Source organism: Phoca vitulina, unplaced genomic scaffold, assembly GCF_004348235.1.
Source record: "Phoca vitulina isolate PV1807 unplaced genomic scaffold, GSC_HSeal_1.0 scaffold40, whole genome shotgun sequence".
Taxonomy (NCBI): domain Eukaryota; kingdom Metazoa; phylum Chordata; class Mammalia; order Carnivora; family Phocidae; genus Phoca; species Phoca vitulina.
Genome location: NW_022589743.1, coordinates 11,382,561 through 11,408,412, shown reverse-complemented (window position 1 = coordinate 11,408,412; position 25,852 = coordinate 11,382,561). Strand labels below are relative to the sequence as shown.

Sequence of the window (25,852 nt, the reverse complement as noted above, 5' to 3'; positions counted from 1 at the left end):
ATTCAGTTGGGCGTCTGACTCTTGATTTTGGCTCAGGTCCTGATCTCAGGGTCATGGGATGGAGCCCTGCATTGGGTTCCCTGCTCAGTGGGGAGTCTGCTTGAGGATTCTCTCTCTCCCCCCCGTCCCTCCCCCCACTTGAGCTGCTGTCTCTCTCTCTAATAAATAAAAATAAAATCTTAAAAAAAACCCAAAAAACCTCAATAGCATCATTCTCTGAGTCCTTGTATACTTGACTTCTTCCGTTTCCCTAATGGTTTTCTAAATTGTTTTCATTTGTACAATATCCAATGCATTGCTTGTTTTCATTCTATTTGATATCAAGTCATTGCTAACCACCTATTTAGAGAGGCTAGAGGCATCTTCTCTTCCTTCTTTGAAGCTATCTTTTAGAAGATTATGGGGCCAAATTCTAAGGGATTATCTGGAATTTCTTCATAAAATTCAACATCAACTGATAGGATTTACTTTTGTAATTTTACCTCAAACTTACCACTGAGTCATATTCTTTCTACAGTTTCAGTGCAAACAAGATTTTGATTTGTATTCTTTTTTTTTTATTCTAAAAATCAAACTGACCTCTATCTAATCTTACCCACCCCAGGAGAGAAGAGTATCCCCATATAGATAGTAGTCTAGAGAATGTTGGAAGTGCTTTTTTGAAGCAACTCAGTATCTAATTGTGTTTCTATTCAAGCCTTGTTCAAGTAAATGCACATGGGTTGTGGTCTGTTGCAGAAAATATAAACATTACAATGAGTCTCAAAAATCAGGTCAGTTTCCTAATCTATACTGCAATCAAAATAGTAATGTCAAGTTCACCCCCACCTCAAGGTAGATAGTCTGAAGAATTATCTTCTAACATGATGTCCTATCCTCCACTACACAGGGTAGGTCACCAGCTGCTCCAGAATAGCAACATTACTCAGCAAGTTAGGACAGGAGAATAAAACAACCACATCTAGTTGAGGCTGTAAAGAAAATTCAAGGAAACACAATGTAATAATGATGATTATATTCATATATGGATAGAAGAATATGAATTGCATGCATTGTCCCCAAATTTTCTTGTGAGAGCATTTTGTGATAAGTTATATAATGTCCTTTCCCTCATCAGGCCATGTATGGAAGTAAAAAAGCCATATAACCCTTCCTTAGCCTTTGAAGACAGGTATTCCTCTTTGAGAGAGTTCTGGAGTGAATGTGCAACTGTCTTATATATTGACTTGAGACTTCTAAGGCTTAGGTGTGGGGGCTGCCATTTACTCCACTTCCAAATGTATTCAGGGGCCAATAGGTGGTTAATAAAGAAATAGTAGAAACTCCCTACTACCTTACTTTGGAGTCCACAAGTTAGCATTTAGTTAAATAATAACTAGACTTGGTGTTCCCTGGCTTGAGTGCTCTTTAATATTTGTTGCCCCCAGAAAGCTTTTCTGGCGTTCTTGGTGTTAAGTCTCTTTTTCGGTCGTAAGCTAGCCAGTTTTCCATTATATCTTATGCTTAACTGTCTGTATTTGTGTGAAAAACATTTTGATAATGCTCAAACAGATGACATTTGGTCTCTTGAGACTCACCTCAATAAAGAGGTGTCTTCTTAGCTTCCCTTAACTTTATTTACTATCACCTTTGAAGTCTCTTACTCTTTCTTGGTCTTGAGATGATGTTCTTTCTCAACTTAGCTATTGCTCTCAGAAAAAAACAATCTACTTCCTTCCACCCTCTGTATGCTGCCCCATAATAAATCCAGCCTTGCAGATCTGATGTCTTAGGGGCTTCTGTTTCATGTGGTGGTGGAGATTTCTGCTTCACTTCAAGGGTCTTGTTTCCCTACTCTCATCAACCTCTAGCTGCCAGCAGTGAAGACTCTTACTTACCTACACCTCCTAACCTGCTTAGAGAGGAATCTGGTTCTTCTGGCCATAGTGCTGACCTTGACCCTTTCCCCAATCCTGAGCAGTTCTGGAAACTCTGCCCCCTCAGCACCTAATTCATGCCTGATTCTCTAACTTTCTTGCCCTGGCCTCAGGAGAGAGAGCACATTCTGAACACTCCTCCTTTTGTGTCGGCATCTCTGTGAGGTGCTTTGGAAGGACTCCAGCCAGGCATGGAAGGGCTCTTTGATAATATCTGACGGGTGGGTAAGAATTTCGGGCACCTGGCCAAGATACACATAGCCTGTAATAGTTAACTCAGTCTGTAAACAGTTCAAACGGCACTGAGAGGCCGTCAGTTATTACATTAGAAGAAGCCTTTCATCTCTCTTGCTTAGAAGCCAGGCGTCCAACATTGACCCTCACTGTGGCGATTGGAAGCATAGCCACTGAGGCCCGAGACATGCAGGGCCGTACAATGGAGCCTGCTCCGACTGACTGACTTCCAGACTTTCAGCATTGGAGCAATAACTAAATCATTCATTTCCTTTTGTTCTGCACCTGGCTGATGCTGGAAGGAAAAAGGGGGGAAAAAAAAAAGAAAGAAAACCTTGACCAGGAATACATAGTGGGGAAGGAATTATCATCAGAGATTGGAAATTTCATTTTCAGCTCAATTTTCCTACCCACATTCGTGTTCTCAAACCTTTACAGCCTCACCATTGACGTGCTCGTTTGCTCCAAATTGAATCCAACTTTGGTCCTCAGTATACCCCATGTCTTCCATTAGCTTTACAGTTATTCAGTATTACTGGACCCAAGTACAAGGCACGAGGCTCTGCTCTGGAGAGGGCCCAAAGGAGCATAAGATAACAGACGTCCTGCCCTCAAGGTGCTTACTAATTGAGACCTTAAGATAATACTAGATATATTCTAGAGATAACTACCACCATGAGAGTTTATAACACGTGCCAACTAAGGCATACAGTGAGTTTCTGTGGGAGCTCACAGTAAGGAGAAAGAACAGCAACGTGGACAAGAGTGATCAGGGAAACTCGTTTCCAATTCTCTGAGAAATCTTACATTTAGTCCTTTTCTTTTTATTACTTTCTTGTCTTTCATATTTCCCATCAGTTTTCTTTTGCCTTTTTCATTAAATTGCTGATTTTGCTATAGCCACATATTGAGTGTTCCAGGCATATAGTAAATGGAATCATTAAGCCTCTTTTAGAATTTTTCTGATGAATAGAATTTTGCAAAAGTAGAGTTATGAGACCTGCCTTCCCACAGGGCATCCTGATACCAAGTGCAACTTACTCTAAGCATCTTAATTGTGGAAGACCCTTTCCTGATGAATATTTTTAAAGATGTTCAGAGTAGTTTTAAGGCTGTCATTGCTGAAGCAGTTTATGGTACATAGCACAGGAGCAAAATTTAGATTAGGCCATAGGTTTTAAGTGAACGAGAGAAATAAAATCCTACACTCATTGTATTCAAGGTGAGCACCAAAGCACCAGATTTTGCCCCTTACACCAGACTCCCAAGTGTAAAGCAGCTAGAGTCTTTTTCTCTACAAAACAGTATCTTAACACTTGCCTCGTTTACTTCAACTGAAGGAAAAGGATACAGCCATAAGACATTCTTGCAGAAAAAAGCCAGGACTTTTTTTGGGGGAGAGCTGCATTATATAGTCAACTTGACTAGGGGCCCTGATTACTTAGAAAGCTCTGATCTCGGGCCTCTTTATTTTCTTTATTTCATTTTCAGTTTTGCTCAGCTTTCTGGATCACCTTTTCATTCCCTTTACATATTTTGGGGTTTGTTTCTGACTTACTATCCAAGTTTCCTTTGCTGATTCTGAATATAGCTTTAGAGGAGCATGGATAAAATAAAAGAGAAGGCATGGCTTGAGGATGTGCAACCTTGTGCTCCATCCTGTGTTCTGCTTCTGATTTACCAATCTGCTGAGGATGAGCCCTTTCTGTTATCCAGGATGACTAATACTTTCCTCTAATTCATAGAAAAAACCAAAACACAAAACAGCTCAGTCTTAAAAAAAGAAATCAAGTCCTTTAGAAGAAAATAACTACTAGAGAAAACAAAACCAAGTTTCTTTACCATTTGCTCAGCATTGTTATTTGTTCATGGTAAACAGGAGAGTGGTTATTTGAAAGGATGTATTAAATCACATTTATACAGTAGAATTGTAGAAATACAAAATTTATAAGGTACGTACACAAGGAAACTTCGTGGCTTGCTCTCTGATCCACCCAATTCAATGCCCTGGCTAATTCTGAGGTCATTTACTGTAAGGTTTAACAGGAGGAAACAGTGGAGGGAGTCCCTGCTCTTCTACCCAAATATAGTCTGTTTTTTTGGGAAATGATCATTCTTGAATTTTGGCTTCTCATCCTCATTGTTTTCCTTATGCATGTAGTAAGGCAACTGCCTAGAATCATTTTGGTCCCTCTAGATCAGCGCTTCACAGATTTTAAGGTATATCAGAGTCAGTTTTAGAAGGCTCGTTAAAACACAGATTACTGGGCCCTACCCCCAGAGTTTCTGATTCCATATGCCTGAAGGGAGGCCTGAAAATTTGCATGTCTAACAAATTCCCATGTGATACTGATGCTGCTGGGTCTTGGGGACTAAATTTTGAGACCTACTGCTCTAGGTTACTGCCTCCTTTATAAGCACGAGGATGTTAACAGATAGCCACAGCATCCCACTTGCATTGAAGTGACTGTGACTTTACTACCTGAAAGCGAACTCTTGGTGAGGAGAGAATTTGTCCCACTTGCAGAGACTGAGTGGCCTGAAGGCTAGATCACTTACCTACAGGTCCCTGGCAGATGGCTTACGGACTCTTCGAAGCAGCAGGTAGCTTGTGGGAGCTTCCTTTTAGAAAAACTACTAGCTGGCCTACGGACCCAGCAATAGGACATAAGGAGAAGAAAACCAATGCTTTTGATTAGCTTCTGTATCTTCCTCAGAAGATTCCAAGGTTGCCTTGCCTTTAGGAGTTCTCATTTTTCTTCTATCCACTTCCCTGAGCCACAGAACCTTTTAGGTTGTACATGAGGTAATTTTAGAAGCTAAGTGAGTGGAATTTCACTCTCGAGAGGCAGGCTACACAGCACCATCTCTTCTGGATTTATTGCGGTGGGACTAGTTCAAGCGAACCAATAACCACAAACTCTGCTTTTAATTGGATTCACTGATATAGCCATTTTAACTTTTTCTAACTTAATATTTAAAATGTTATAGCAATAGTACTATATCTGGAGACATAAACAGTATTTGGCAGGTTTGTATCTCCAGTCCTGTCCTTGCACTCAAACTCTGATTCTTATTTCAAATTGCGTATAGGATTTAAATGTTCATCTCTAATTCAGCATTTCCAAGACTGAATTAGTTTTCCCTGTGCAAAATTAACTTCTTTTTCCAATATTCTTCTTTGGGTTGATGCAACTCCCCACCCCCTCCCCACCCCCCACCAATTCTCCAGGTGTAGAACCTTTAGCTCCTTTATTCTTATAGTTCGATCTGTCAGCAAGTACTTTCAACACTTCTTTCATAATTTCTGTGATTCATCCTTTCACCTTTTAACTGTTACCACCAGAGTTCAAGCTCTCATCATGCCATGCTGGATTCTGGAACAGCTCTCTAACTGGCTTTCCTACCCCCAGTTTCTTTTCATTCCACTATAGTTTTTACTCTGATATGCCGTTGTGTTTAAAATACTGTTTTTAGTATTTTAGATTCCCTTGCTTAAGATCCCCTTGCTTAAGAATTTAGAGTGATTCCCTTTTCTCATATGCCAGCAGGGTCTAGCTCTTATCTCCGCATTCAGCGGCTTTCACAATTTGACCCTACCTCGGCTATCTAAACTATCTCTGCAGGTCTGTTTTTCAGTCATATAAGTCTTCTTGTACTTTGAAGACTTGAGAGAAACTGATCAAGAACCCTGCTTTTCCTCTCCCTTGGCCCCATGTTTTTTCTCAAGGGTGTAGCTGGGAAGTTCCCAAAATCCATTTGACAGAACCTATGGATCAGTATGCCCTTATTTTACATATGTGGTTATTCTTCTCTTACTCAATTCAGTCTTCCTTAGGGGCTAGCTTAAGATTCATCACCTTGGGGAACCTGGGTGGCTCAGTCAGTTGGGTGTCTGCCTTCGGCTCAGGTCATGATCTCAGGGTCCTGGGATGGAGCCCCACATCGGGCTCCTTGCTCAGTGGGGAGCCTGCTTCTCCCTCTCCCTCTGCCTGCCACTCTGCTTACTTGTGCTTTCTCTCTCTCTGTCAAATAAATAAAATCTTAAAAAAAAAAAAAAAAAGATTCATCACCTCCACAAAGCCCACGGGACCTATTGGCTGTGCCACACAATGTGACACTCGATAGTATACCATTTTATGCCACCATTTAGTTGTGTTCATATGTTACCTCCCTAATAAGACTATAACCCCTGGGCTGGATCTAACATGATTTTGGGAAGAAGATAAATGTTCATCAAACACTTGCCAACTAAGAGACCATATTTCAGGCCCATTCTGATGTGCCCATGGGGCAAATCTTCATGTGTACCCATCCAGCATCCTACTCAATAGCAATATCACATGACTCTCTATATCTTGACAAGGAGCATTTGGGAGCTACTGATCTTCCTTGTAACAAAGGGTTTGGGAAGAAAATTGTAGCAGCTGCTATTTTAGGGAGAAAGATGGCTCCAGAAATAGGCCTGATAGTGTCCAGGCTAAGAATCAGACTTAGTGATAGAGAGCAACTCTGCTAGTTAGGTATTTGGCTCGGAAGGGAGTTCAGCTCTGAAGTATTTCAGGTAGGTGTGAACTGAGCAATTAGATATGTTGCTACTTTCTGAAGTAAGCCTTACCTAAAGGCAAAAGCATGGCCCGATGACTGGGTGATTACTCCCGCACTGTGAGTTCTCATTTGTAAGCTACACAGAGGTACCCACCCGAACAAACACTAATGAAGAAGCAAAGGAAAATGCCCAGAACCTAAATGTAGTCACTGTGTCAACAGCAATATCAGATAAGGTGATTTTTATGGAGTGGGGGTGTGGTGGGGAGAAGAGTCGACGCACCTGTGGTTGGTGATTCAGAACCTTGGTGCCACATTATATGGCACCATGAAGCCACCTTATGTTCCAGCCACCCCATGGTGGCTGATGTCATATAATTACCCATTTGCTAACTGGGCCAAGAGGAAATGGATTGGATGAAAGCCAGAGTAAGGTGTAGTTACCTTGTAGTTGAGCCACAGTCAGAACCTATGAAACCAGATGGCTTTGGGGGACTTCTTCCTATGCCAGTGAAGCCATTGTCATCGTCAACCTCAGAGTGGTTGATTTCTTACAGGTATCATGCATTTTTGCTTGCCTATTCCTAAAACAGGTATGTTCTTATCTGAATTTATTCAAATGAGCTCCATGTCTCACAAATTGCCAAATTATGATATCTCAATCAGGAACAGGGTCCAGACAATTCCTGTTGGCTGAACTAGGACTGAACTTAATTCTAGACTGACTCAGCTTCTCTGTTAAAGTTGTTTGAAATTCTGATATCCCGCCAGAGATTGTTTCTAAAGAGTTCTCAGTGTGAAGTATGAATCACAAACAAATGGACTCTCGGGAGACCAAAAGCACAAGCTCTCAATATTCATTCAGCATGCATTTATTGGTTGCCTGTTATATTGAGGCGATGTGCTCTGTGGGATGTAAAGAAAACCCTGCCTTCAATTTAGTAGCTACGAATATAAAGGAGAAGGTGAAAAGTGCCACACCATAAATACAAACAAGTTGATTGGGACATTTCAGATGAAGAAGAGATTCTTCATGAGAGAGGTAGCATATAAGTGTGCCCTTGAGTGAAAAGTAGCATTTTAAAAAGTGACAGGATAGGAGTAAAGGCATTCCAAGAGGATGCTAGAGAAGAGTAAGACCGTTTGGGTTGGACAAGCAGTACAGTACATTTAGGAGAGAAGTGGGAATAAAGCTGAAAAAGCAGAGGGGGAGAGGAAGGAATTAATACTTTCTGAGTGCCTACTGTGTGCAGGAAATGCTGGTACTTTAAATATGTTATTTAATCTCTACAATGACATTCTTGCATGGGTAGTGGTACCTGCATTTTTTTTACCCATAAAGAAACCAAGACTCAGGAGGTTAGGATACCCACTCAAAGTCACACACATCTTTCAAGTGACAGAGCTGAAATGTGAAACCAGGTTGTCTGATTCCAAAGCCAGTGCAGAGAGCACTGAAGCCTTGATTTGGTAGGCTAAGGAGTTCGAATTTAATTCAGAAGGCAGTGGAGAGTCATTGATGGTATTTGAACAGGAGAACAATATGATTGGTGCTATATTTAGGAAGATTGCTTTTGCAGAGATAAAGAGAGAGCTTTAGAATGGTGAGAGACTGGAGACTAGTTAAAAGCCTATTGTAATGCTTCAGACTCCAGGGACATAGAGAAGGTAGGTTTCCAGGAGGAATTTGAGTGATTGGATGCAGGAAGGGGGGGTCGTAATGACTCTGAGGTGCTCAGCCTGGGTCTCTAATGACAGTGCCATTAACAAAAACAGATGAGGGCGCCTGGGTGGCTCAGTTGGTTAAGCGACTGCCTTCGGCTCAGGTCATGATCCTGGAGTCCCGGGATCGAGTCCCACATCGGGCTCCCTGCTCGGCAGGGAGTCTGCTTCTCCCTCTGACCCTCCTCCCTCTCATGCTCTCTGTCTCTCATTCTCTCTCTCTCAAAATAAAATAAATAAAATCTTTAAAAAACAAACAAACAAAAAAAAAAAAAACAGATGAGTTAAGAGAAGTTATTGGTTTAGGATGGAGTGCAGGAAGAAGATGATATGTACATTTGGTATATTTGAGTTTGAGGTACCAGAAAGACTTCAAAGAAATAATGTGTAACAGGCATTTTGTAGTGTAGGATAATTTGACTTAGGAGACAAATTTTGGAATTAGTGAAGATATTAGGGTGAATAAGAACCCCAGAAGAAAGGTAATAGAAATCAGAGAACATCTCCTTTTACTTATTTATTTATTTTTAAGATTTTATTTATTTGAGAGAGAGAGAGAGAGCATGAACAGGGGGAGCAGCAGAGGGAGAATGAGAAGCAGACTCCCTGCTGAGCAGCGAGCCTGATGCGGGGCTTGATCCCAGGACCCCGGGATCACGACCTGAGCCAAAGGCAGACACCCAACTGACTGAGCCACCCAGGCGCCCCTGCATCTCCTTATATTTAAATGAGAGGAGGAAGAAAGAGGCAACAAATGAGGGACAGAAGTGGGGAGAGAGAATAAAACAGCATTATGTGACAAACAGCAAGTTGGGAGAGTGTGAAGAAGGGATGTTCAACACATCAGAAGTAAGTTAGGGATATTGGTCTTGCTTTAGCATCAGTCCACTTTCTTAGAAAACAACTGGCACCATACATCCTTTGTCCCCTCTTCTTTCAACTCTGTTATGGAGGAAATTAGTCAACCAGGAGAACTGTTTTCCTATTAAAGATGTATTTGGTGATCACATTTTAGATTTAAGCTAGTGAGAGCTCTCAGTTTTGCTGCTGGCAAAATAAAGTGAACGTTACAGGTCTTGCTCTAAATCATTGGGGGTTTAGTTCCCAAGGAGGCTCTTAGAATTTTGGCGCTTTTATTCCTTTACTGTGTGGCTCTTCCTATGGTCTGCCACATCTCCTTTCATTATATTTAATACATGTAATCCATGCCCAGAATTCGGGATTCCTGGTTGCAAGCCCAATATGCATTGTGCTTTCTCTTCAACCTAATTTGTAAAATGGGTGGTACTAATAAGGGAGAATAAAATAGCTAATGAAGGATTGTAAAGTACTTTGCTAATATAAAACACAACATCAAAGCCGAATAATAGTCTTAATTCAGGGCGAAGGGTTCCATTAGCAGGGTAAAAATAAAAAGGACAAAGGGTAGTGTTGCTTTGTACCTTGATAACAGTGTACAAATCAGAAGTGCTGCTATTGATCCTCATTGCCCTGTGAACTCTCAACCCACAAATTTGGCTCCACTCCTTCCTAACTCTCCAAGGACTTCCCTTACCCACTAAGTCTGGTGATGGCACCTCTCCGAATGTCCTGACCAACGCAAACAGGAACTTTTCAGCAGAAGCTAACTGAGAAGACTCCTCTTCCATTTATCAGCACTTTGATTATCTTTTCGTATCTTTTACTATCTGCACTTAGCAAGAAAAATAAAGAGGTTTGAGCAATTAGGAAGTAACAAAGAACTCATAGTTCACAAAGAGCGAGTCAAAGGATGCTTGGAATATTTGAACATACAAGCACCTCTGGCGTGAGGTGGCCTGTCTACATCGTCAGGACCAGAGTGGGCTGGAGGGCCGAGCAGGCTGCGGGGAGGCTGAAACAGGAAAGGCGATGATACCAAGTGGTTCCTCAGCTGGAGCCTTTAAAATTTGGGCTTCAGACACATCAGCTTTTCAGAGTAGAAGGATGGAGAAAAGAAATACGATTCATCTCTCATTCCACTTAAGGTAAGAAAAATGTTATCTAAATACGTTATTTCATTTCATGTTAATCTGACCCACTCGGAAAAAATATGGAATACTATTGGCAGTAAATCAGCTCTGAGTTTTTCCAGACCTTTTCCATGCAGATCACTGGCCCGAGTCCTCATAAAATCTTGGTAGGAACTGAAGTTCACCAGAGACACTCAGCCAACACTATGGCCTGTGGCCCGTGGGGGCAACAGTTTCTTTGAGTCAATACTGTAGGGATAAAAAAGATAGATAAAATTGTTTTTAATAGTCTCTAATTGGTTCCTATCCTGAAAGAGCTTCCCATCAGATCTGGGAGATTAGACAAAAGGCCCCAAAAGGACAAGAGAGCGCTTTCAAAATAGTATCACAAGAATAAGTTATTCTGCCCATTCATTCTGCATTGTCTTAGTGAGGATGTGCTGTGATCTGTGAATTTGCATTCCCCCCGTGTTGTTGGACAAATGGCCTTGAGCCCCTTGTGTGCGAGCGTGTGTATGCATGAGCATAGATTTACAGTTAGGCTTTAGTCCCTTGAGAGCAGGAGCCCACTCCCTTTTTTGGCAGGGGGAGACGCTTTCCCTCCCATTAGGGATTATGTTCAACTCAGCACATTGATACTGAGGGAAGACAATAGAAGAGTAACTGGGGATGGGTTATTAAGCAGGAAGATTTTCCTGAAAGAAGTGAGTTTTGTTCAGGGTTATGGAGGAGATTTAGGCGTGATATAAAAAGGAAGGGAGCAAACTCTCCCTTAAGAGGTCAAAACACTGTAAAGCTGACTTTAAAACCTAAACTTACAGGGAGTATACAGAAGGTTTTCGAAGAGAAAGCAGAAATCTGAAAATAAGCATATCCTGATCAAATGACAAAGAAACCACCAAATTTATTTGATCTCACATCTGTTTATTAAAACAGATAATTCTACATGCATTTTTTTCTTCACATCTACTGTGTGCCTGGCATTATGCTCATTGATGAATAAAGCCTAGTTCCTGACTTGAAATAGCTCAGGATCTACTTTAGAGGGAGGAGGAAAGGGCTAATATTTTATTGAAATCTAAGAACCAGGCATTGTATTGATACAACTGTAAGAGGTAAGTGTCGTGTAAGAATTTTGAATCTATCATCTTAGGGGACTGGTGGGGGAAGTGTTTAATTCCGAGGACTGAAGGCTGCTCAGAAGATTACAGAAGGACTTGGCTGAGAGGTTGAGGGTGAAAAGGGGAGGAAAGCTGCAGGACTTAGACCTTGGAGTCTGGCTCACAGGGGAAGGGGAGGTGCCTTTTTTTCTCTGTAGAGCCAAGGAGATAGGGAAAGGCCCATGAGAAAAAAGGAAAAGGAGTTCAGCAGAGAACCAAACTACTTTCCCAGCTCATACTTTTTTTTTTTTTTTTTTTTTGGTAAAAGACTACTTCAGAGCCAAAACACTGTTTTTCTGGTTTCATTGTCTTTAATGTTAGAACCCTGCCAGAAGAGGCCCCTTAGAGATCTTACTCTTTAATTCGTAGGAGCCCAAGAGATGCTGCTATGAGGAATTACTAACATCTTCAGAGGACGGGAACACCACTGGCACCAATGCCAAAATACCCAGGCACTATGCATGGAGACTCAGTGAAGTGCTGATGCCCAAATGCAGTCCCCTCCAGGCTCTCACAACACCATCTTTCACTTGTTCTTTTATCTCCTGCCTGGAAGGCTCCACTATGGGTGGGAATAAAAATCTACTCTCCTGTTGCATCCAGGCTGCTGCCAGTGGTCTGTTTGCCTTGTTCTTTCCTGGCCAGTCATTAAACAGTTCCCCCAAAGCAGGCCTCTTCCCCAGGGCCACCCCATGGACAGGGATTCAGAGCTGTGGTCAAAGGGCTGTCAGCAGTCGGGCTGGAACCTTTGGGTTGTCTCCAACACAAGCGTCTTCTGACTGTTGCCTCTTCGGAACAGAAGCCTCCTTGGCCCGGTCTCAACCCCCAGTGGCTTCTGAGGACAGACTCTGGGCATCCGAGTTGGCCGGTGGCTTGAATAATTTTGTCCCTCTCCTCCTAATGTGATTTCTTAGTGCAACTACCTTATCTCCCCTCTATTGTTTCTTGACCGAAGCGCAGGCCCATGCTCCATTTTCTCCCCGCTCACTTTCCAGTGTAAACGCAACCTTGTGTGTTACTGCCCAGGAGCTGGGGATGGGGCTCAGCCAAGCAAATGCCATAACTTCCCATCCCTGCTCACAATGTGGCAATTAGAACCTGAGCATAGATTTAGTTGAGCTGGCCCATCTGGTTACAATATCTGCCCTCAGAGGACGTATAAGCACTGCGGCAAGCGACTGGCACAGAGTTTGCAGGGCAACCTGAAATTCCTACAACCTCCGAGCAGCAGACTAGGCCTGAAAGACATGGGATGTGGGAAATAACTAGATTAATGTAGCTACTTCACACTCTTGCGTGTAAACTCACCAAACTTAGCAATGCTTGAGTAGCTCTGCTGGTAGTCCTGATACGCCTCTGGCGTATTGAAGTGAATAATCTGATTTCCTCAAGTTTCATTTCTTTGGTCGTTTTTCACAAAGCCTATGTGGTTTTAGTCTTTGGCCTTTTCAGCATTAAAATCTTAACATAAATAATTACTTAAACAACAATAACAACAACAACAACAACACTACCTGGTTCCAGCAGGGCTCTAAATTCCTACCACCTATGGCATGAATTTGGCCGCAAGAAGAACAACCAAATCGTAAAGCAGACTGTGCCAAGGCTGTCCTCAGGGAGCACCCTGGGTCAGGCTGGAGCCCTTGTGGGAGTGCTGTTCACTGCCTTACTGCGGTAGGAGTGAAGGCCAAAGCCGCTTGGACCCCTCTCCTGGAAATGGGAGGGCAGGTGTCACCCTAGCAATACTGTCACCCGTGCCAAGACCTCAGCTCTTCTGCAGATGACCTCTTTTAACAAGACTTAGGTAAATGAGGGGCCTCAAGTGGTGCTTCCTGAAGGATGGAGGTCAGTGAAGGGGGTAGGGTCTCCCGGGGACAGTTGGTCACTGAATGGCAGAACACAGCTGACATCTCAGGAGCTCTTAGTGTGGGATTCTTAGAGGTTTGATCCCTGAGATCCGCACCTGGTGGAGGAGAGGAGTTCAAACTGCGTGACTGGGGTGTCTTCTAAGGTCTTGACCTTCGTGGGCCTCAGAATCGTGGTATCCTATTTCATAGCTTTCCTTCTAAAGAGCATTAATGTAACTAAAATGGTATTTGGTGAGCTCCCTGTCCTTTGCTCCTAACTTCATGAATAGCTTCCTGGTGCCCCTGTAACCAGAGGTCATTCTGGGCTGAGTCAGGACAAACCCTGTTTCTGTGTGGGAATAGAATGGACAGAAGCTCTACCTCTTGGGTGGCTGAGATTTTCCTCCTTCTCTCTGTCTGATTATTGCCAGATAAGCTTCTTTTCTGATATCAGTTTATTTCAAAAGCAACTTAGACAGTTAGCTCTTTCTTCTTTCTCCTCCCTTCTTCCTGATCATGACTCTGCTTATGACCCTGTGAACCACCCATCCATAGATGCCAAACAAGGTGTGGGGTCAGGAAAACCCCACCATGGGGGCCATTTTAGGGTCATGAGGTCCATTTACATCATGGAGCTTGGCCAGGATCCGAGACGAGGAGAGATGAATTTTTAAAACTGAAGAATGAAGCCTTTAATGTGGAGCGAGACAGCGAGGGAAATTGTAGTCTGGCTGAATGACCATTATTTGGGCCCGAGCTTCTGTGACCTCTAATTTCAGGACACACCTTTCTCATCCTAAACAAACATGGACTATCCACTGGGAAAGCACCTCTGAGCAGTGTCTGGGTCTGGCTGCCTTTGTTGTGGCTAGGAGAAGAGATGAGATAAGCCCTAGGGGAGGGAAAGGAAGCCGGGGCTGCTGGGCAGAAAGAGCCTGGGCCGGGAGGGAAGATGAGCAAACAGACCTTGCTTCTGTTGTTGCTAAGAATGATTCAAGTTTGAACACTCTACAGATGGAGGTCCTGAAGGCTTCCATCCATGCATTGCAGCCATGCATACAGCATCGGCTAATGCTTGCTGTACCTCCCAGAATACCTCTCACTGCATGCACCTGGACGTGGCATGGCAGGATAGAGAGGGTACTGGGATTGAATCCTGGAGACCTCCACCTCCTTTAACTAGCTGTGTGACCATGGGCAGTCTGTGACTTGAGTCTCACATTCCTCATCTGTGAAAAGGAAGTTCTGAAGGGCCCTTAGAGGCATGAACCAGGCCCAGCAATTAGCAATTTATATCTCTTTATAAACTGTATGGCAGCTGGACTCAAATGAAATTTTATTAATTCTTTCAGCAAATACTAAGGACCTCCAAAATGCAAAGCCCCAGGCTGGACTTTTTTTTTTTTTTTTTTTTTTTAAGATTTTATTTATTTATTTGAGAGAGAGCAAAAGTGAGCAAGATCACAGAAGGAGAGGGAGAAGCGGACTCCCTGCTGAGCGGAGAGCCAATAAGAGGCTTGATCCTGGGATCCTGACCTTAGCCGAAGGCAGACGCCTAACCAACTGAGCCACTCAGGCACCCCCCCCCCCCCGCCCACACACACACACACACTCACACACACACTGGACTTCTGATGAGCTCATTTTCCCTCTCAGACTTTGTCCCCTTGCTTCCTATTGGAAGCTGGCACATCATTTCCGTTCTCGTCAGCACTCTTGCTGACCTGTCTGCCGGGAGGTTTTCTGGATCAAGTGAGAAACATGGGAGGCCTCGGTCACCCGTCCTCTCTCTGCCAGTCCACTCTCGTCAGGGGGCCCAAGGCTTGTCCAGCCCACCAATATTATTTTCTTTTGTACTTTAAAAAATTACACAATTAGGCAGGAATACATTTTTCTTGTTAAAAAAAAAATTAACAGAATAAAGGGAAACTCCTTTTGACAATCTCCCAGCCTCCCAGCTTAATTCAGTAGGAAACTCAGCCATCTCAAAGATAGTAGCGACAGGCTAAGGTAAGGACGAGAATGAGGTCTAGAGGTTTCCAAATCCAAGCCTAATCAATCACCCTTAGGCTCTAACCTGTGATTGTGAACATTGACCTCTTTCGATAAAGGACAAGGTGACCAAACTGGGCCTCCGAGGCTATTCTGGTGCTGCGGGCAGGAAGCCGCTGCTTCAGGCCCATCTGTTTCTCAACGCCCGCGCTGCAGGAGCTTGACTTTATGATGCTGGTGTGTCCTACTGCTAGAGATAAGAGTCAGGTAATTCTAAGTGCAGGTAATGGAGGTTGCACAGGAGAGATTGATTATAAAATCTGAAAAGAGGAAATGGGGAGAAAGGTGCCTTTGATGGCTGGCCAATGTTCCTGATTACAAAGGCAAAATTGTAGCAGGCAGTAAAGTTACCTGTCCAAGGCCTGGGTGAAGGTCCGTATGTGGAATTAGAGAACTAAGAGATTATTGCAGCAGAGGTGGGGGGAGGCGGGTGGCTGGAAACAAGAGACAGTAAAGAATTGCTTGCAAAAGCACACACCCTAAGATGAGGAGATGCCGCAGATAAAGAAAGACCAGCATTAAGTTTGGGGCTCGGTTGAGCCCTGGAATGCCCTTTGTGAGGAGGTAATGAGATCACATGGCCTCCTTCATGGGAAGGAGGCGGGCTGAGAACTGGAAGAGCTTGTTCAGTGGGGTTTGGAGGGCTGAGCACAGGAGGGAAGTGACCGTGGATAATGAGCTGCGCCTTGTAGAACACTGGCATTCAGAGGCACTGTTGACAATCACCAAGGGAGTAGCACTCAGAAAGGTCTTTGTCCCTTCCAGCGACAAGGAGGGATTTTACTGTTGCAAATGCAATAATAAGACAACTACCATTTAATGAGCATTTACTGAGTTTTGGACTCGGTGCTAGGCACTTATATCCATTATCTCCCATCTTCATGATAATCATCCCATTCTGCAGGTTACTGCGGGTTACTTAGCCATTCTGCAGGCAAAGAATGTGAGGCTCAGAATGGCTAAGTAACCCGCCCAAGGTCACACAGGCAAATGATGGAGTCAGAATTGGAGCCTTAGGTCTGTTTTGGAAGGGAGGAGGAACACCAGAACAAAGAAGTTAAAGGAGGAAGACAGAGACATGGAGAACAGATCCAAGAATAGGAAGTACAACACACACTGCTGAACATACCGCTGAAGGACAGTATTCACGTCTTTACATAGGCGTGTAAAATACGTGGGCAAAGCTGACTTCTCAGCCTGAGTGGCCTGGATCCTGAGAGCAAGCTCGGGCTCTTCTGCATTTGCCCCTCATGGCAGCATCTGGGACAGGGCGTCCCAACGCCTGGCCTTTCGGGAAGACACAGCCAATCCTTAAGCCCATCAAGTGTTCAGGGGCCCTCCCCAGCCACACCCTCCCTGAATGCTACCAGCCTCTTTCTCTTGGCTCTTCCCGGTGTCACTAACGGGACAGGGGACTCCTCCTTATTAGGAGACCTTGCATCCTAAGGAGGCAGGTGCATTTGGATCTATTTTCTTCTCAGGGCCCCTCTTTCCAGCTGAAATCCCCTGGAGGAGGGAGCAAAGACAGCCCATGTTACACCCAAGGAAGACTAAAACTGCTTTGCTAGGTAATGAACAGTGTCCTGGTTGAATGACCTTTTTTTTTTCCCTTTTTTCTTTTTTCTTTTGGTTTTGTTTTTAATCTGAGAATACTTGAAAAAGTCTTACTGTAAAAGAATCAAACCATACAAAAGTGTAGTGAGTATGGTTTTCATGCCACAAATATAACTATACAAGAAATGTTTTCTTGAGAGCTTCCCCTCACAGAGCAGCTGGAACAGAAATATCTAAGAGACCCCTCTGACATTCGTCCCAAGCTGGTCACCACAAATGTGCCCATTGTTTAAGCACAAGTGTTCCCTTGGAATCCATGGAGGCGCATCATCTTTGCCTGGGTCCAGCCTTCCGGAATCTACTGCTCCTGGGGCCCAGTCTGCAGATTCCCACAACTTGGCATATCCCCAGACTCTGCCCCCCATCCTCTAGGATTCCAGGGACTCTAATGGCCCCCACATCACCCCCATACACAGTCCTTTCTGCCTCCAGGACACTCACATTTTCCTCAAGGAGTTCAGTCTTTCACAAAAGCCAGGAAGCTAGGTCTTTAGCAATACTTGCTTTGGGCAAGTGCCCGTGAGGCAGGGAAATAGACGGAGAGGTTCTCTTCTTGGAATGGCAGGAGAGAAAAAGGCAGAGAACAAATTATAAATAGCTCTCATTCTTTTCTGTTCTTCCAGCAAAAAAGCAAAACTCAAAGTGATATCTTGGTATATCATCCTATGGTTGAAATGTTCAAAGCAAAACGCCGAAGTCTCTCTTCACTGTCTCCTCTCTAAGTCCTCTCCCAAAGCCACCGTTACCAGAATTTTGGTGTGCAGTGTGTTGCCTTTATAGTTAACTGTCAGCTGTCTGGTTGTAGACCTTTAGTACTTAAGTATTAAATACTTAAAATATTGACCGAGTACCTACTGTGTGGCAGGCACTGAAGGGGCGACTGGGGCCAGTTACAGCCTGGGGGAGAGGGAGGTAAGCAGACATCTAAGATGCCACCGCACGGGGCTGTGATGGGCACAATCCAGCATGCTGACAGGGCCCAGAGGAGAGGCCTCTGACCTATCCTGGCAGAGCAGCAAAAGCCAGAAGTGTTTGGAGACATGAAACACTTTATTTCTGGACCATGGGTTGCAAGGGGGGAAGAAGTATGGGAAGGAATGGTAAGCCCAGAGCAGGCAGAGCCTTCTACGCTGTGCTTATAAATACAGACTTTGTTCCAAGAGCTATGAGAAGCCTTTGAAGAGCTTAAAGTGGAAGAGTGACACACTCAGGTTAGCATTTTAGATCACTCTGGCTTCAGTGTATAGAACTGTGGGGTGAGATGACCCCAGTTAATAGGTTATTTCAGTAGATTGGAACAGCCTGTATTAAGAGTAGCCAGAGTGGGAACGGAAGAAAAAGGACAAAGAGGGAACATGTTTGGGAGATAGGATTGTTAGAATCCGGTGATTGGTGGCTGTTGCTAGTGGGGGTAGGGGTGAAGGAGTGAGAGGAGGCTAGGAGGACAACATCTGGCTTGCATAGTAGGTGGATGGTGGTTCCGATCCCTAAAATAGGGAACACAGGAGAAGCAGTTTTGAGGGATAAAATTATTAGTTCCATTTTGAACATGCTGAGTTTGAGATGTCTGACTTAAGGGTCTTCAGGCAGACATGTCCAGGCCCTACATGTTGGACATTTGGTCTGGAACTCGGCAGGTCTGGGCTGCACATATCAATGATCTCTGTGTGGAAACCAAAGGCATGCACTGGCTGGAGTCACCCAGGGGGTGCATGGGGAGTAAAAAGAGAGGAGGGCCGAGGACAGAATCCTGGAAGTCGCCACCAATATTTCAGGGACTCGTTTAGGAATGTAAAATTAGGATGGCCATGAGCTGGGGGAAGGCATGGTGTTTTCAAAGTTAAATGGAAATTATTCTTAATTTATTATGATATTTTTTACATTATCCTACTTCTTTTCATTTCTTCTGATCTCAGCTATGTAATTCTGGGCATGTTACTTAACCTTTTTTTTTTTAAGTTTTTTAAAAATTCTAATTAGTTAACATAAAGTGTGATATTAATTTCAGGTGTAGAATTTAGTGATTCAGCACTTCCATACAACACCTGGTGTTCATCACGACAAGTGCCCTCCTTTATCCCCATCACCTATTCAGTTCGTCCCCCCACCCACCTCCCCCCTGGGTACCATCACTTCTCTACAGTTAAGAGTCTGTTCCTTGGTTTGCCTCTCTCTCTTTTTTTCCCCCTTGCTCTTTTTTTTTTTTTTTTTTTTTTAATTTGACAGAGACAGCGAGAGAGGTTACACAAGCAGGGGGAGTGGGAGAGGGAGAAGGAGGCTTCCCGCTGAGCAGGGAGCCCGAAGCGGGACTTGATCCCAGGACCCTGGGATCATGACCTGAGCTGAAGGCGGATGCTTAACGACTGAGCTACCCAGGCGCCCCTTTGCTCATTTGTTTTGTTTCTTAAATTCCATATATGAATGAAATCATATGGTATTTGTCTTTCTCTGACTGAATTATTTCGCTTAGCATAATACTCTCTAGCTCCATCCACATTATTGCAAATGGCAAGATTTCATCCTTTTTTATGAATAATAGTCCATTGTATTCATATACCACATCTTCTTTATCCATTCATCAGTCAGTGGACACTTGGGCTGTTTCTATAATTTAGCTATTGTAGATCATGCTGCTGTAAACATCAGGGTGCATGTAGCGCTTTGAATTAGTATTTTTGTATTCTTTGGGTAAATACCTAGTGCAATTGCTGATTGTAGGGTAATTCTATTTTTAATTTTTTGAGGAGCCTCCATACTGTTTTCCAGAGTGGCTGCACCAGTTTGCATTCCCACCAACAGTATAAGAAGCTTCCCCTTTCTCCGCATCCTTGCCAGCACCTATTGTTTCTTGTGTTCTTGATTTTAGCCATTCTCACAGGTGTGAGGTGATATCTCATTGTAGTTTTGGTTTACATTTCCCCGATGATGAGTGATGACGAGCATCTTTTCACGTGTCTGTTGGCCATCTGTATATTTTCTTTGGAAAAATGTCTATTTATGTCTATTTTTTAATTGGATTATTCATTTTTTCGGGTGTGGAGTTGTATAAATTTTTTTTTCCTTCAAATTTTTATTTAAATTCTAGTTAATCAACACTCAGTGCAATATTGGTTTCAGGAGTAGAATTCAGTGATTCATCACTTACATACAACACCCAGTGCTCATCATTACAAGTGCCCTCCTTAATGCCCATCACCCATCTAGCCCATCCCCCACCAACCTCCCTCCATCAACCCTCAGTTTGTTCTCTAAGAGTCTCTCATGGTTTGTTTCTCTCTCTCTCTTTCTCTTAGAAATTCTTTATATATTTTGGATACCAACCCTTTATCAGATATGTCATTTGCAAATATCTTCTCCCATTCTGTAGGTTGCCTTTTAGTTTTGTTGATTGTTTCCTTCACTGTGCAAAAGTTTTTATTTTGATGTAGTAGTCCCAAGAGTTTATTTTTTATTTTGTTTCCCTTGCCTCAGGAGACATATCTAGAAAGAAGTTGCTGTGCCCGATGTCAAAGAAGTTACTGTCTGTGCTCTCTTCTAGGATTCTTTTTTTTTTTTTTTTTTTTAAGATTTTATTTATTTATTTGAGAGAGAGAATGAGACAGAGAGAGAGAGCGTGAGATGGGGGAGGATCAGAGGGAGAAGCAGACTCCCTGCTGAGCAGGGAGCCCGATGCGGGACTCGATCCCGGGACTCCAGGATCATGACCTGAGCCGAAGGCAGTCGCTTAACCAACTGAGCCACCCAGGCGCCCTCTCTTCTAGGATTCTTATAATTTCAGGTCTCACATTTAGGTCTGTAATCCATTTTGAATTTATTTTTGTGTATGGTGTAAGAAAGTGGTCCAGTTTCATTCTTTTGCATGTTGCTGTCCAGTTTTCCCAACACCATTTGTTGAAGAGACATTCCTTTCCCCCATTGGATATTCTTTCCTGCTTTGTTGAAGATTAATTGACCATATAGTTGTGGGTTCATTTCTGGGTTTTCTATTCTGATCCATTGATCTATGAGTCTGTTTTTGTGCCAGTACCATACTGTTTTGGTGACTACAGCTTTGTAATAGAGCTTGAAGTCCAAAATTGTGATGCCTCCAGCTTTGTTTTTCTTTTTCAAGATTGCTTTGGCTATTTGGGGTCTTCTGTGGTTCCATACAAATTTTAGGATTGTTTGTTCTAGCTCTGTGAAAAATGCTGGTGGTATTTTGATATGGACTGCATTAAATCTATAGATTGCTGGGGCACCTGGGCGGGTCAGTCCATTAAGTGTCTGCCTTTGGCTTGGGTCATGATCTCAGGGTCCTGGGATCCAGCCCCACATTGAGCTCCCTGCTCAGTGGGGAGCCTGCTTCTCCCTCTCCCTCTCCCTCTGCCCCTCCCCCCTGCTTGTGCACTCTTTCTCTCTGTCAAATAAATCTTTAAAAAAGAATAAATGAATCTGTAGATTGCTTTGGGTAGTATAGACATTTTAACAGTATTTGTTCTTTCAATCCATGAACGAATGTCTTTCCATTTCTTTGTGTCATCTTCAGTTTCTTTCATCAGCATTTTATAGTTTTCAGAGTACAGGTCTTTTTCACTTCTTTGCTTAGGTTTATTCTTAGGTATCTTGTTGGTTTTGGTGCAACTGTAAATGGGATTGATTTCTTTTTTTATTTTTAAAGATTTTATTTATTTATTTATTTGAGAGAAAGAGCACAAGCAAGGGCAGAGGAGAAACAGGCTTCCCACTGAGTAGGGAGCCTGACATGGGGCTCGATCCCAGGACCCTGGGATCATGACCTGAGCCGAAGGCAGACGCCCAACTGACTGAGCCACCCAGGCGCCCCAAATGGGATTGATTTCTTAATTTTTCTTTCTGCTGCTTCATTATTGGTGTATAGAAATGCAACAGATTTCTGTACATTGATTTTGTATCCTGTGACTTCATTGAATTTGTGTATCAGTTCTAGCAGATTTTTGGTGGAGTCTTTTGGGTTTTCTATATATAGTATCATGTCATCTGCAAATAGTGAAAGTTTGACTTCTTCCTTGCTGGTTACTTAACCACTTAATGCCTCAGGTTCCTCATCTTTAAAATGGAGACAATCGTTTCTAGCATTATCATCATCATCATTAGCATGGACAATGGAGAGTTGACTCTGCGTTCATTTGGAGTTACATGAGTCCAGAGGCTGGAGTCCGATAGTGCTGGGTTCTAATCTTGTGTGATCTTCACTTCCCTGTGCCTCAAGCTTCATTCTCTTCTTTAGATGGGGATGATCTCAGCTACCTCATAGTGAGATAACATCTAGAGGGCCTGGTATGCAAGAGGCATAATGGCTAATTTCCTCCCCTTCCCTCTTCCATAGCTTTTCATTCAGGACCAGACAAGTCTGGTGACTCTGACACTAAGTTTTTTCTCCTGCATCTCATCAGAGGCTTCCTACAATATAGCACTGCTTTGTATATGCTGGTTCTCTCTGCGGAGGTCTGGGGGCAGAGCGGTGGTTAAATATTTGCACATCTTTCTCTAAAAACAACTCTTCTCTGAGGTGACTATCCCCCTCAGTTGACTCCCTGGCCAGTGAGAGGTGTGTTGGAGTTATCTGAAGAAAGCTGACCATGGGTCGTGGTAGGGGAGCAAGCAAAGCAGTAGACGCCCGTGGCTGCAATTTGTCGTTCCTGAAGGAGGATCCGCCACCTTTCGTTCTGTTGGGATAGCTGACTTCTGCCTCCTCACCACACCAGACAGTCTTCTATCAGCACCTGGGAGCTCCTTCTCAAATGCAAATCTGCAGTCTCTGCTCCTTGGTCTGGTGCTTGCTGACCTTTCCAGCCTCATCTCCTGCCTTCCCCTCCCCACCAGACCTAACTGCCTGCTGTCCCTCCCAGCCCCCTGCCGGTGCCTCCATGCCTGGGCACAGGCTGCTTCCTCTGCCAGGAATGTACCTTCCCCCTTCCTGGGGATCCAGCGGGTGAGCACATACCTGTTCAGTACCCAAGGGAGCACTGAAGTCACTCTGCCCTCCCACAGGCCCTTGAATGAATCTGCGTCATAACATCACAATACAATGTGTTTGTACACTTGTCTTCTGAGCTTCTCTAAGGCAAAGATTCCATCTTATTTATTGTTGACTCCCCCGTGGATCGTACAGTGCCTGGCACCAGGGAGGCCCTCAGTGTTGGTAGAATGAAGAAAGGAAGGGATGCCCGGTTGGGCAAATGGGCAGACAGACAGGCTCATGGGACTTGCTGAGACAGGGCTACAGACTCACTGAAGTGAGAACAACCTGGGCCCTGGCCTTTTTCGGGGGCTGGTGGGGGGATGTGTGTAACATTTCTCCCACACTAAACTTTGGCCACCACCAGACTAGTACTCCTTAAATTCTGGGAGCGAGAATGGCACTCCCATCTCAACACCGCCTGCCGGAAGATGTGTATTCACAAGGCTAGAATTCAAAGCAAGGTGGTGTGTGTGTTTGAGAACCCACTATGTTCAGGGGACTGCAGGGACACAGTGAGAAGAAATAGCATGAAAGTGCCCTCAGAAAGTCACCACGCTCTTAAATCCATCAGCGGCATTGTCATCTTCAGAACATCCTCATAAATTCAAAATGCTGTCTGGTTCCTCTGATGGTTCTTTCTGGAAGTCCTTTAGACTGCAGCAGCAGAGAGGGAAGTATGGGCACCTCCGTCATATAAAATCCCCTTTCTTGCAGCTGCGTTTCCACCACGTAGGAACCTCTGGCCCATAGCATTATCTACGGCCAAATAAATCATACTTTGTTCTCACAGCACTCTGGGAAAATTAGATTCAAGTGGGCGTTTGAGTCACCTTGAATGACAAGCGAGTACACAGAAAGGCACTCCTGTCCCTCTGCGGAGGGGATCCTCTGGTCTTTCAGCACACATCGGCCCCCTTGCTCCTGAGTCATTGCTCCGCACTGACTGGACCAGGGGCACAGGGTCCTGGACTGGCCCTGCCACACCCTCAGAGCAGAGGCGCTGGGCTGGCTCCTCTCCACTGCATCATTCCTGAGGACAGGATGAGCTCCTAGTAAGTGTGGTGTTCAAGGCTGTTGGCCAAGCCTCATCCCCAAGTAGGGTCTTCTCCCTTCCCGTGTCCTGCTTCATCTCAGGATGGGCCCAGGGCAGGGGCAAAGGGAGATATTGAGAGGAAAGGGGCAGCACCAAGTGAGAAGACCCAAGCCACGTGAGAGATGGGGATCTCAGGGGGCACCCCGAGAAGGCAGGAGGCACTGGTAGCACCCAGCACTGCCCTGGGAGGGCACGGAGGGAAGGCAAGATTCTGAAGGGACTGACGTGGGCTCTTAGCCTGGGGCTTTGGAGCCCGTGTTAGAAGTAGGAGGTGAGAGAGGCCGAGGCAGTGTGAGGGTTGTTGGAGTGGCTTTGCAGCAGACTCTTCATGGAGGTCACCCTTTTGGACACCCCTCCTGCCTACCTGCCCCCCACCTCCATGTATTCTTGGCCCTGGCGCCCCTGAAATGACACCAGATGGTTACTAGCTTCCTGTGAGGCCATCAGATAAGAAGGCCCACTCCTTCATAGCACTAGGAGACCTGCCTTGTCCGTGCCTGGAACAGTGGGCAAGTGCTTGGCTCCCACTGCCTCCTGCTATCCCCTAGAGCCTCCCTAACCTCTCTTTCTCTCTCCTTGTCTCTGCAGTCCCACCCCCTGTACCTGTGCAATGCCAGTGATGACGACAATCTGGAGCCCGGATTCATCAGCATCGTCAAGCTGGAGAGTCCCCAACGGGCCCCCCGCCCCTGCCTGTCCCTGGCCAGCAAGGTGGGTTCACACCTGACCCCCCCACACACTCTGAACTTCACCCAGCTCCAGGCTGCGAGAGGCCCCTTTGTTCTCTGTCCCCTTGTCGCCTAGGAGTGATGTGCCCAATTCACTCAGGTTTTCTTAACTCATCATGGGTCTGAGAGGGGTGGAAATTCAGGCCCCCGTCCTTTCCCCACCAACCACCATCTACCAGCAGAACCTTCTGACTGTCATCTAGGGCATGCTCCCCGCCCCATAACCTCCCCCATCACCTGGAAGTTCCTAGACCCCTTCTCCTGCCCAGCATCAGAGCAAGGAGGGGTCAGCTGAAGGGCAACCTCTCAGAAATACTACCTGAACATATGCAAGAATAGCAGAAACAGAAGCTGTTGCCCTGTCCGTAAACAGTTCACATTCTTCCTCCAAGATGGCGAACGGGGGGCTCCGCATTTCCATGGGGCACGGCTGGCTGGGACTGGCGACAGCTGTCCCCCCCTCCCCCCAGCCTGGGCTCTCCGGCTTGCCGCGCTCCTCCCTGGCCTGCTACCTCAGAGGCCCTGTGAACATGTGTATTTGTGATCCCTGCTCTAACGTTACTGTTCTCTGGCGCTGACCGTGGGCCAGGTGGGACAGATTCTCTCTATATTATCTCGTTTACTTTGTGCAACGATCAGGAAAGCTAGACATTTTTATTCTCTATTTGACATGTGAGACAAGTGAGGGTCAGAAAACTGAAGTAACTGGGGCGCCTGGCTGGCTCAGTCAGTGGAGCATGCAACTCTTGATCTCAGGGTTGTGAGTTCGAGCCCCACCTTGGGTGTAGAGATTACTAAAAAACTAAAGAAACTTTAAAAAAAAAAAAAGAAAAAGAAAACTAAGTAACTTGCAAGGGTTACATAGCTAGGAAGGGGTGGAGCTGGGATTTGACCTAAGCCTTGTCTAGTTCCCAAACCTGGGCTTTTAATCTCCCTGCCCTGTTGCCTCCCATTCTGGCTGGGAACA

At 44.7% G+C, this 25,852-nt stretch overlaps 1 protein-coding gene across 1 annotated transcript in view; it reads left to right on the top strand.

Annotated features, from left to right (window-relative positions):
- The window catches only part of RNF43 (ring finger protein 43), a 60,657-nt gene that overhangs the window by 20,588 nt on the left and 14,217 nt on the right, over positions 1-25,852 (top strand). The window contains exon 2 of the mRNA XM_032429017.1: positions 24,746-24,868. Within this exon, the coding sequence (XP_032284908.1) occupies positions 24,746-24,868 (123 nt within the window). The remainder of the gene's footprint in view (positions 1-24,745; positions 24,869-25,852) is intronic.